The 12,863-nt window shown below is 53.0% G+C and overlaps 1 protein-coding gene across 1 annotated transcript in view; it reads left to right on the plus strand.

Moving 5' to 3' along the window:
- The window catches only part of RASA3 (RAS p21 protein activator 3), a 107,335-nt gene that overhangs the window by 37,721 nt on the left and 56,751 nt on the right, over positions 1 to 12,863 (plus strand). The window contains exon 2 of the mRNA XM_045772893.2: positions 5,222 to 5,339. Within this exon, the coding sequence (XP_045628849.1) occupies positions 5,222 to 5,339 (118 nt within the window). The remainder of the gene's footprint in view (positions 1 to 5,221; positions 5,340 to 12,863) is intronic.

The raw sequence follows: 12,863 nt of genomic DNA on the forward strand, positions 1-12,863 counted from the left end.
TGGCTGGATGAAGCTCCTGTACCGTGAGGCCTTCATGGGGCTCGAGGTCTGCTGGTGGATGGGCTGGGCTGCAGGTCCCCGATGTGTGCCTCCTGGGTTGTGGGCCCACGAAGGTATTGGAAGGGCATCTGTGCTCGGGCTGTGAGACAGTGTTAGGAGCGGAAATGCCGGTCCGAGTCCATGGTGTGTGGAGTTCTAGCCTTGAGCCAGGTGGGGCCTCCTTGTTCACACCACCTTCTCTGCTGAGATGCTTCACAGCGGTTGTGATTTGTGCCCCGCTTCTCGTGGTGGACGGGACGAGACGTTGCCACATGAAGTGTGTTTGTGCACCCCTTATAGAATGAACACGACGCGCGCCCAGCCCGCCTTTCCTGCCTCCTGTGTGAGGCTAGCAGAGGGTTGCTCCAGAACAGTGTTTCTCGTGGAGGACTGGTGCGCTTCCCTTCCAAGTAAATTCTGAGAAGTGTGCCTTCTGCTATATTTCCATTCGTGCCACAGCTCCCAGGGAACTCGGAGCTTAACTGATCACTGAGTCACACATGTTAGGGCTGGATAGATATAATTTTCTTCTTTTCATTATATTTTGAACTTTTAATTTCCATGTGAACAGCCTTATTTTTTGAGAGAGAGAGAGTGTGTGTGCATGCAAGAAGCAGAGGGAGAGAGAGAATCCTCAAGCCGACTCCCTGCTAAGCACGGAGCTTGACCCGGGGCTCGATCCCACAACCCTGAGATCATGACCTGAGCTGAAACCAAGAGGCCTGGATGCTTAACCGACTGAGCCACCCAGGCGCCCCGTGAACAGCCTTATTTTATGCTTGTCTTCTCCCTACCCCATTACCTGTATTACAGATTTCTTGGAGGAAATCTGAAATGTGTATTAAGTGGTTCTTCCTGCATCATGATGCCCTGGAGGCAGAGGAGGCAGGTGTCTGATGACGGTGGCGTCCAGGCAGCTCAGCATGGAGTTTTCAGACTGAATCAGTGTGCGGTAGGGGAGGCTGCTTATAACTTGATTTAGAAATCCAGTTTTGTCTGTTTTTATGGAGTTTTGTTCTATTTAACGTCAAGTGATAAAATAGCAAGGTATTCAAAAATATATGTTCAGGGAAATAGAATATTTTCATCCTGAAATTGATCTTTTTGGGGAGATAGGCTCTTATGTTGTTATAACAAGCTATGCTGGCTACCAGACTCTGGGCCGTTTAAGTATTCTGAACCAGAATGACCGAAAGACCTGCGTAAATTCTCCCACAGTGTTCCCCTTCCACACGTGGAGGCCACTGGGCGGGGAGGGCCCACTAGGCCGTGTGGATGTGGTGGATCTGAGCACGTGGAGGAGGAACCCCGGAGGCTCACAGCTAGAAGGAAGGTGCTTAGTAGAGCCTCCCTCTACATGCTTCCCTCTGATGCTCCTCCCTTCCTTCCTCCACCCTTCTCTTCCTGGGGATGTTGAGGGCACTCCAGCCTCTGTGCTGGGTGCTGGAGGGCAGCAAACAAGATCAGACCCCTCAGAGGTGATGCAGCTGCGTGCTGTCGCCAGCGTCATTCCTAGGGCACTGGGGTCCATGACCTCCAACGCCCCCTTTCGGGGTAGGGATGGCCTTGCTCCTCGGCACCCTTGAGGCCCTCCAGACTGGACAGAGGCTTCTTTATCAGGCTGAACCCCACCCCCCACCCCCCCAGCAGCAGCGAGGCATGGGCGTCCACACATGGGTCTTCCCTCTCTCTGGTTGAGCGGGAGGCTGAGGGTTCGGTTTTTCTGGCACAAGGATTGTTAGCAATGGTGGCTCGGGAACAAAGACGCTTGTAGAACACAACCTCTGTCGTCCTTACCCAAGGCTTCGTTCCTGGATGTCGGAATCAGAGTTGCTCATTCAGTGTCTTTTGTTTACTGTTTCTTAAGACCTTTTACTTCTGTTAGGTGTTTGGGGAAGGAATCAAGTTCCAAATGTGCTGTCTTCATCAAATCTGGTTCGTTCATAGCATACGTTCCAGACGTGGTCAGTAGGAGAAGGAGTCATATGAAAATGATCCTAATTTGGTTCTTAGAATGAAACCAAGGTTTGCTTTTCTTTTGCTTGGTGGTCACTTATTCATCCAGTCACTCAGCAAATAATTCAGCACCTGCCGTATACTGGGACAGCTTTACTTTCCTGTGTAAATGTCTCCACGTGCTGAGAAGAGGGACATGTTTTTCCTTAGGGACAGAAAGGCACCGTAATACGCAGCCGGGCAGGGAAATGGCCTCCAGCCTTTGGGATAAGGAGTCAGTGTGGAAGGAGTGGTCATCTCTGCTGAATATGGTCGGGGTGGGACCCCCAAGAGCTGAGATGCCCACCCCCGTTCTGCAGCGGGGCTCCCAGCGGAGACTCGGGGAAACTCCTCATTCCCAGCCTGTTCGGTCCCGATAGGCCCCCAGCTTAAGGACCCTGGGCAGAGGACATGGCTGGGGTGTCTTTCCCTTCTCTCCGCACGGTACCCACCATGAGGAATGGCAGCTACTATTGCTTGTGTTCTGAGGTTCGTTGGAGAAGAAACAGGAACGAAGTCCCAGTTCTGTATTTTCCACCAGCGATCATCTCTCATGAGACTTTCAGACAAGTTTCTTTTCTCCTTTGAAGAAACACAGGAACTTGGAGCTAAATATCTCATTTGTTGCAAAAAAAATTCCAAAGGGAAGCATGGTAACCCTGATTCCCATCATAAAGTTGTCCTCCGAGAAGTCCACAACGTCGGGCTGGTGTTACGGTTAAAGATTTGTGAATGCTGCGAGAGTGACCAGTTCCCAAACCAGAACCGGAAGACAGAAGGGTTCGTTTTGGGGCTGGCGTGTGTGAGGTGACTGCTTTGTTGGGTCAGCTCAGCAGGAGGAGCCCTGCGTCCGCTCCTCTTGCCCCTCCGTACCTGCCCCCTCTCTGGAGATACCCGTGAACCTAGTTGTACCCTTTGATGCCTGCGGATGGACACACACCCTGCATGCATGTGCATATGGCCTTTCCCGGCTGCCGGAAGTCTTCAGAAAGTCCGTTTTCTGACATTTGACAACCAACTTGAAGCTTGGCTCAGATTCATGGCCGCTTACCAGATCGGCCATGTTTTCACGGCTGGACTCCTGTAGACATGGTGTGTTCTGGAGGATTGTACTGTTGTGGTTCTGCAAGAAAACATTCATTGTTATTTCCTTCTTCACCCGCTAGGAGCCTTTGATGATTCCCAAAAGAAACACCTCTGCAATCTTTTAAGTTAAAAGCTTCTTGGAGCTGGAGGAGCCTTGGAGAGCTACTGTGTTCTCGTGCTCTTACAGTGGGGGAAACTGAGGCTTGGAGAGTCAGGTCTCATGTTCTGGCTGTGCGCAGGAAGGGACCACGTGCGCTGATCACAGCCGCTGCTTCTGGAAATCCCGAAGGAGCACTCTGCTCAGAAATAAGCTGCATTGGCACAGAAAACCCCCACCCCGTTGCATGGGGGCCTGTAACGACATTAAATGAAAAGTCAAGAAAGCTCCAAACAAACTGAGTTCGTCTCTGCCCTCTTGGAGGCTCCGGCGTGCCCGTTGGCAAACTGGCATCTTTTAAATGAGCTTGTTTCCCCCAAGTGAGTTAACGGCTGTTTTTGTTGGGAGGTTTTGGTGCTGAGTTCTGAGGAGCTCGTGCTCTGGTTCAGGGTTGGTTTCTGTTGCTTTTTTCAGTTTTGACAAGAATGAGGCAGTTTGGTCCTTTATGGTGCTACAGGTGTTAGCGGCTGTGCCTGGGTGGTCGTTGGCACGGTGCTGGACTCTCGGAACTGCCCAGTCTTCCATGCACGGGCTCGGCTGCCTGCGGCTGTCCCAGAAGATGCAGAGACAGGAAAGGCCTCTGAGAGGCAAGAGTGTGTCCAAGGCTTTTCTTCCTTGGAGGGGACGTCGCCTGGGCGTCCAGTCGCAAGCTGCCTGTGAGCGGGGCTGTGGCCCTGCTGTTCATGCCTGTGAGCTTCCAGTAGAGGACGCTAGATTGCGGTGTTGATAATGATCTCTCGATAGACCCAGGGTCCCAGGAGGAGTTGAGGAGTCGCTACGTTTTCTGCAGGGCCGGCTGGGCATGCTGCTGCCTGCAGGTTTCCCCTTCGTGTGGGGGAGGGGCCATGGGAGGGAGACACTTGACCTACAGCGGGTCTCCCCTCGGGACTTACTTCTAACTGGCTAAGCGCTCTGTATTTTAAACAGCTGGAAGGGTGCCCGGGTGGCTCAGTCGGTGAAGCATCTGCCTTTGGCTCAGGTCATGATCCCAGGGTCCTGGGATCGAGCCCGGCTTCAGGCTCTCTGCTTAGTGGGGAGCCTGCTTCTTCCCCTCCGCCCTTGCTGTGTGCTCACTCTCTGTCCCTCTCTCAAATAAATAAATAAAATCTTTAAAAAAATAAACAGCTGGAGTTCATAGTTTCGTCAATAAAAAAGAGTCCTCCTCCTTAATTATTGCCCCAGCTTTGATCTAATACTGTCAGATCAAATTCAGAATAAAACAAGCCAGGGGATGAATGGGTTAGCGGACTGTGGTCCGTCCGTACTACGAAATATCACGTAGCCTTGACAAGGAAGGGAGTCCTGACATTTGCTACGACACACGTGAACCTTGAGGCCATTGTGCTGAGTGAGATAAGGCCGTCACAGAAGGACAAATACTGAACGATCCCACTTCGGTGAATGACCTAGAGTAGCAGGATTCACAGACGCAAAGTGGAAGGGTGGGTGCTGGGGAGGGGAACGAGGACGTGTTTAGTGGGTGCAGAGTTTCAGTTTTGCACGATGAAAAAGTTATAGAGGTTCGTTGCACAACAGTGTAAATATGCCTAACACTACTGAGCTCTGCACTTAAAGGTGGTTAAGATGATACATTTTAAATTGTATGTACCTTACCATAATTTGCACATTTAAAACAAGGGGGCTGGTGTGAATAAAACAAACAATCCTAACTGTAGGCTAATGGATCCCCACTTCTATCAGTTTGTTTCGGAGGGTGGAGGGTACGTGTATTACCTCTCATTCTAACACCACACAGGTATTCTCTTTGGTATTTTGACTTGTGGTAGCAGGAAAGACATTATAAAGAGCTAGTAATGAGTGTACAAAAGAGAAAGCAGTGCATTGCTATGAAATAAATTCATTATTTGGAAATGTGCCTGTGATTAGCAAGGGAATGAACTAATTCTATGCTAAGTTGATGGTATATTTACATTTGCTTTTTAGGTGAAGCCAAAAATCTTCCCACTTACCCTGGGCCAAACAAGATGCGAGATTGCTACTGCACTGTGAACCTGGACCGGGAGGAGGTTTTCAGGACCAAAATTGTGGAGAAGTCACTCTGGTAATGTCTGCTGTTCCTTTACTCGATCCGTTTTCCTCTGTGTGGAGAGCACCCCGAACACGGGTGCCGTTTGCCGCTGTCCGCGCTGCTCCGTGTGAGTGAGGCACTGGGACATCCACACGAGCTCCTGTTTTCAGGGCAGTGCTGCTGCCGTCTTGGTGGCAGACGATGGTCTTCCCAGATGCTCGTGCCGCCCAGGACCGAGCGGCCTGCAGGTGCCTGGGGGAGCTGTTGCCCGGTACTGGGCGCCTGTGGGCACCGTCTAGTCAGAGATGAGCTGCAGGTGTGTACCCAACACAGCACCAGTCAGACATTTTGAGAGGTGAATATTTGGGAAGCTTTTTTTTTTTTTTTTTATCACCTTCCTTTAAATTTTCCTAGAGAGACATATCTGAGATGGGTGTGGAGGTAATACTCACTGAGGAAAGGGGGCCTGGACCGCGTTCACGGATAGCGTTAGAGAAGGTCCGGTCAGAAGGAGCAGCACCTAACAGGTCCTCAGACTGAGGAATTTGCCACGCGGTAAGCACCTCGGTGCGCCTCAAAGTCAGCTGCGAAGGGCCACTCACCGCTGGAGGTCTCATCGACACTGACGTCTGCCCAGGACATGTAGGGTGGGCCGTAATCTTCATTTCTGACAAGCTCCCGGGATGCTGCTCCTGGACCACACCCCAGGGACAGGAGGTGAGGGCACCCTGAAAGTTGCAGCAGTTTACGTGGGGGGCGGGGAGAGAGGACCCAGAAATGCGAGTGTTAGCGAGGGGTGGGGATCGTGGTTTGCAGCCCGGGTGAAGCCAGCAAAGCTGTAGTGGGGTCCCGAGCAAGTCTCTCATCATCGAGTTGTTAGTGGAGTGGAGAAGGGTCCCCACGAAGCCCGCGACTGACCCTCCAGGGTTAGAATTACGGGTTGTGTGCACCCGTGCAGACAGCTGTTTGAGTTGGAGAACATTTTTAGCTGAAGAATTATCTCCTTGCATATTGGTCCTTCTACAAGGGAAGAAACAGCACGTTCTGACCACTGACTGAACTTAGTGTTTACAAACCTGTTAGGGATCTCCTGCCCCTGAAATGGGGAGACACCTTTCGATCTCCGTCTGCTCCGGGCCCCCAGCACCGGGAGGCGCTCCTGAGGCCGAGTGGCCACAGTTGTGTGTGTGCCGGGTGTGCTCAGGAATCTCAGAAATAATTTGTTGAAGAAAAGCAAAAAGCCTGAGACGTTTGTCAGGAGTCAGGTCTGGCTTTGGGGCTGGTGGTGAAGGTGCTGCCAGGGAGGGTGATGTTACTGAACCTTCTGGGTGACTTCCGTTATCCTGGCGCCAGACAAACCCTTTCTGTGTTCACGTGGTTGGTGTCAAGGCCTGGAGGTCATAAACCTGGAAAGTAACTGTGGTCTCGGGGAAGCTGGGCCCTCCCCAGACGTGCTGAGCCAAGACCTCTGGGAAGGGAGTCTATTTGGGAACCTCTGTTTTAGGCAAGGTTGAGAATGGGGGTCATTGGTCTTCAAAACATTTTAGACAAGTTTAGAAATGGAAATCGTGGCAGTTCCTGGCTTTGGTGGTACTAGAAAATGGGAGGCCCAGAGCTAAATAAAGATAATGATGTCATAATACTGTCCTCTCGGAAAATCAGCCATCTGAGATACAGCCAGAATCAGGTGGTAGCCCCCAAGATGGTGTCCCAAGGAGCCAGTTAACTCTAGTCGGTGCCCTGAGGTAATGGTTTGGACTTGGAAACTTCATGCTCTCCTTACAGACAGTTTTAATGACCTTGGCTATTTTTGTTTACTTATTTATTTATTAGTTCAATGGATATTTATTTATTTTTTAAAGATTTATTTATTTATTTGAGAGAGAGAGAGAGAGAGAGCGCACGTACGTGTGGGTGAGGGAGGGGCAGAAGGGGAGAATCTGGAGCAGACTCCCCACTGAGCTTGGAGCCTGGTGCGATCCCAGGACCCTGAGATCCTGACCTGAGCTGAAACCAAGAGTCAGACGCTTAACTGACTGAGCCACCCAGGCGCCCCTCAATGAATATTTATTGAATGCTTCTCTGATGTGCCAGACAAGGAGAGGGTGCTGCCAACAGAAAGTTAACCCTGACAGCAAAGAAAGACGCTAACACAAAATAATTCCAGCAGCTTAAAAAATATGGGTGCGCTTGGACATTTAGTATCGAGGCAAAAACAGTATTCACACTGGTGGACCTTGAGAGCTGGTAGCCCCAGAGCTCTGCTCCATAGGGTTAGGGTGAAAAGGCAAGTCAACGCACCCACAAAAGAAGTTAGCAAAAGCTCTCTTGTGAGTTTGCAGGCCTGAATCCGTACCGTGTCTGTGATCCGAAAACCTCAGTCCGCGCACATGCGTTACCGTAGTCCTGGACTCGTAGTTTGTAACATCCACTGAGGTGACGAAATGCCAGTCAAAACAAATCCAAACGTACCCTTCAGTCCAGGCCTCAAAGACTCTTCCTCTGTGATTGCTGAGGAGAAAATACTCAAAGAACATAAGGAGATAAAGTGTCGTGTGCCTTTGCCAAGAAAAACAACAGACTAAGAATCAGACCTGCCGAGTTTGCAGAGCGTCAGCCAACAAAGTTTAGTGAATTTGAAGTAATAAGAGACAAGACTAAAACATGAATGGGATGAGAAATGCTAAAGAATGATGAACCCAGTTTGCAAAAGAACCAAATAGAATTTCCAGAAAGGAAGAACACAAGAATTATGAAAACATCACTGGACGAATAAATAGCTGACCAGGTGTGGCCGAAGGGAGAAGTGGTGAATGCGAAGCAAGCTCGGAATACACCTCAGGTCGGCAAAGAACTGGGAAAGATGAGAGAGGTTTAGGGACAGGACGGCATGGTGTCCACACACGTCTCGTGAGGACCCGTGAGGTGAGAGGCAAGAAGGGTGGGAGCCCTTCTGGGGCTCTGGGGCCCACCCACCTGAGGATAGCTGGAAGAAGGCAATATTTGAAGATTCTGGCTCGAGTGGCCTTGGCTGGAGCCCAGAAGCAGAAGACCCATCTGGAGGCCTGTGCCGATGTTGAGGCCAGAGGAGGAAGGCCCAGGCTCCAACGGCATCTGCCAGTGAGAAGGAACTGGGCACACTGGGAGCCAAGATGGCCACCAGTGTGGGCAGGGGTCGGTCATCACCTCCGAGGAAGTCCCCTCCTCGCCTGTGCCATGGCCGAGGAGTCTTGCCTCTCCCCAGCATGCTTCCACCGGCCTCAGCGTTTCCTCTCAGATTGGATGCTCCATTTGGCTGAGTCACTGTGGGAAATAAAGAGCTTCCACGTGGTCTCTGAACTCAAAAGAGCCAGAGGGCTTGGCGGCCTGGCCGGGCTTCTGGGGCAGGGTAGGTCTTGAGCTCAGCTGCTGCTTGTACCATCTTCAGACTCAGCCAGACGTGTAGATGGAATGTGTCAGAGAGAAGGGGACACACGTCTCCTTCCCTTCTTCTCCCCAGCAGAGGGTTGTGCCTGGGGTCCCTGGGATGGCGACTGTGCTGCACAGGTGTCCCCAGCACTCACTCATGTCTACCCTTCGCTAGTGATTCCTCAGGAGGTATCGTAGGGAAAGGCCCTGGTTTGTTCTTTTCTTTCCTTTTGATGTGGGAGAGCAGGGGCTGGGGGGAGGCTCTGCTTCAGATCAGCTTGGAAGAGCTCGTTGGGTCAGACGCTGGGAGCACAAGCCCTTTCCTCCTGGCCTTGTCCCTTCTCCACAAAAGTGACTTTGGGCAAAGTTTATGTCTTGCTAGGAAAACTACTTTCCTGATGTTGAGGGTGAGCTTTGTTCACACGTAACTTTTGTGGCTATAATCGTGTCACCACTTAAACGGCAGCTCATCGTCTGCTTGCTGAAACTCGAGGCTCCAGGGCGTTGGGCGGCCAGGTCGGGGCTCACAGGCAGCTGGACGGCCTGGGTCATCTGCAGAGAGCACCTGCGGACCCCACCCATGAGAGTCTACCTCCTGCTTCCAAAACAGGGATGGGGAGGGTTACACCGTGGATGAAATCACCATTTTATCCAGTAAAAGAAGCGTATCCGTGTTACGTGCACAAAAGAAGTTAAAAGCAAGACCTCTGAGGTGCTGGGTTAACCTGCTCATGAGCAAGAATATTCCACAAAGTCCTAGTGTTTTCGTTTCCTTTTGTTAATGTATGTGATTATTGCGAGGATGACATTGCCTACTTTCCCACAAAGTCCCCACAACATGTACAAACAGCTTCAGGGTGGGGGAGGAGCTGCCCCACACTTCCTGATCTGACCCTCACGTGGCCGCTCTGACTGGGGGGGACCATGCTGAGCTGCTCCCCACGGTCGCTCCGGGACCCCCGCCCACGGGCAGTCACCGTCTGCCTCCTCTCACCTGGTTTCGTGTGTGTTGGGGGGGAAGGGGCACCACCTGGTGCTGGCCTGCAGCCCTGACTTGTCTCCCTCGGAGGCCGGGCTCTGGCGGCTGCTCGCGGCTTCTCACCGTCTAGCGGGCACGGTGCTCCCAACGCGCAGGCCGTGCTTGTGTCCGTTGAGTGTGAACGGCAGGTCACAAAGCTGTGTTCACAGTGAGATTCCCTTTTATTCCAAAAATGGTCTGGAATCTGTGGACATAATGTCGGTGTGGTTGTTTTGGGGGGGGGTAGTAGATTATAGGCGATGTTTTTGTTTTTGCTTTTTTACATAAGATTAGAAGTTAGGCAGTAAAATAACTGCTTTCTGGAGCAAAGTGAGGAGGGGTTAGCTCGTCACCATGTTTATCGACACGGGCGTAATTACAGCCCCTCACATCCTGTCGTTCCTGCTGAGCCCGTTCCCGAAGGAGAGGTCGTTCCCGGGCAGGATGGGTGCGCACTTCCAATCTGGAATTAAAGGGGTGTGTGGGTCTGAGACGTGGCAGCGCCTTTCTGCTCGTACTGAAAAATGTCAGTTGCTCGGAAACCGGCCCTGCGGTGCGCCAGGCACGACTCCAGCAGGGATGACCCCGAGGCTCACAGTCTTGCGGGGGAGAAGCTGTCTGGGTTAGACTCTGGAAGGGACGGTGAGGGTCTGTGGTTCGGGAACACAGACTCCATTTTCTTGGAGGTTTTTAATAAAAACCAAGTCGTTGACGAACACTGACTTTGATTTATGAGGCTGTACACATAACAGTTTCTCCTAACATTTACTTTTAGTTCTGATTTCTCCAAGTTTAAGTTTAAAAAAAAGTCTTTTGGACATAAATGCAGGCTTTACACAGTCCTTGCCAGTGGGAGTAGGTGAATTCATGCCCCACAATCTTGAGGTGCTCCAGGGGGATCCATCCCCCCCACTATTCTGGGGTTCTCCGGGCGGGGATTCATCCCCCCCATTCTGGGGTGCTCCGGGGGGATCCATCCCCCCACTGTTCTGGGGTGTTCCAGGCGGGGATCCATCCCCCCCACTGTTCTGGGGTTCTCCGGGCGGGGATCCATCCCCCCCACTGTTCTGGGGCTCTCCGGGCGGGGATCCATCCCCGCCACTGTTCTGGGGTTCTCCAGGTGGGGATCCATCCGCCCCACTGTTCTGGGGTGCTGCAGGCGGGGATCCATCCCCCCACTGTTCTGGGGTGCTCCAGGCGGGGATCCATCCCCCCCACTGTTCTGGGGTGCTCCAGGCAGGGATCCATCCCCGCCACTATTCTGGGGTGCTGCAGGCGGGGATCCATCACCCCACTGTTCTGGGGTGTTCCAGGCGGGGATCCATCCCCCCCACTGTTCTGGGGTGCTCCGGGGGGATCCATCCCCCCACTGTTCTGGGGTGTTCCAGGCGGGGATCCATCCCACCGTTCTGGGGTGCTCTGGGTGGGGATCATCTCTCCATGGTCCTGCTCTAGGAGGAATCCCCAGTTTGGGTCCTGGTGCTTGGGGAAGAGTGTGAGCAGCTCTGGGTGTGTTTCCTGCCTGGTCCTGTGCCTGCCTGATGCTGACCTGGGGCTCCTCTGGCCCTGCCTGCCAGGCTGCCACCCTCGAATGTCTGTCCCTTGATCTGCGGCAGCCACCATGGACCCTTTAGTGCTTCACGCCCGCATCCCAGCATGGAGCCCCTCGAGTGCAGGCAGCGATGGGCCCAGGTGACACTTCAGCCCAGCACAGGGACAGACACTGATCTGACTTCCGACTCTCTGCTTCCTGGGGGAGGCTTAGCTACGTCCCTCCTGTCCCTGCTGCAAGTGTACAGAATGCCACACGACATGACACGTGTCCCTTGTGGGACCAGAGCAGCTTTCATCGGGTGCTGCGCCTCCCTGGAGGCTGCTGTGAGTGGGTCGGGTGGTGACGTGAGTCAGGTCGGGGTTCAGCACAGAGGCTGAGCACGCGTCCTCCTGTGAAGACGCAGCGGGGGCTGGGGAGGCAGGCCACGCAGGGGTTCAAAGGAGGTCTGAAGGGAGTGAGAAGAAGCCAGGAGGGTTTCCTCCTGCCTCTGAGAGCATGTGGAGGGGACTGGCAGTGGAGGCTTGTGCCTCCGAGGCTCCTTTCCGGAACCGTGTGTCACAGGCCTTCCTGGTGCCCGTGCCCGCTGCAGATGTAGACGCGGACGCTGCCGGCTCGGCGGTCCCTGTCGGAGCCTGCGCTCCACTTCTTCGGTGTTTCTGGTTCTTCTCCTGTGGACGTTTGAACAGTATTTGGTTTAGTGAAATTTTAATCCAGCTTTTAGTTAACGACTGAGGCACATTTTATTAGCTGAACTCTGAGCTGTTTGGAGATAGGCTGGTGCCCTTTCTGGAAAACCCACCCTGCTTGCCTGGCTCCTGGTCCATGTCGGGCTGTGGGGGAGGCCCTGAGTTCCCTCTGGGAGCCTGGATGCTCGGTCCCCAGTGTGGCCTTCTCTGTGGCATACGACCATCGTAAGAATGGTCCTCTACAGAAAGACTCGGAGTGGGGTTCCTTATTCTTGGGCAGCCTTTCCATCTTCCCCAAATCTGGAGCAGCTCAGGCAGCCCCGCCCCTCCGCTCCCCTGCCCAGATGTTGGGAAATGGACTCTGGCGTTTGCGACATAGCATGAAACCAGAGAAAACGAGGCGCACAGCTGTTTTCCCGTGAGCAAGCATCGTGGCCGCAGGGCTAGCAGCCTTGGTGTGGGTGGGGCGCTGCCAGCCTCGCGCAGATGCTGGGAAATGACTCATGGAGAAGTCCGCGGTTTCTCCGTGGGTTCCCGATGAGGCCTGTCTGAACCTCTGTTCTGCACATCTGGGCTCTGGGAGGAGTGGGAGGAAGGCAGGCGGTTTCCCCTTGTCGAGCTACTTACAGATCAGCTCCGTTTTCGGCAGGAGGATGTCATCTTCTCTCTTTGTGAGAGTTCACTGGATTTTGTGAAACTGCATTTGAGCTCCTCCCCGTAATTACGGAGGAAAGAGCTTGTCACTCCGGCCAGCCTCGGAGGCGGGTGCCGTGGTACACACTCACCCCTTTCTGTCAGATGCAGTATTTAAGGCAAGCCAAGTCCTTTGGGCTGCTTTTTTCTTTATTTGGAAAGAGGGCTCTGGAGCCCTAAGGCTGCAAGTGGGGCCG

This window comes from Ursus americanus, chromosome 10 (genome assembly GCF_024610735.1).
Source record: "Ursus americanus isolate L20-20 chromosome 10, mUrsAme1.1.p, whole genome shotgun sequence".
Classification (NCBI taxonomy): Eukaryota; Metazoa; Chordata; class Mammalia; order Carnivora; family Ursidae; genus Ursus; species Ursus americanus.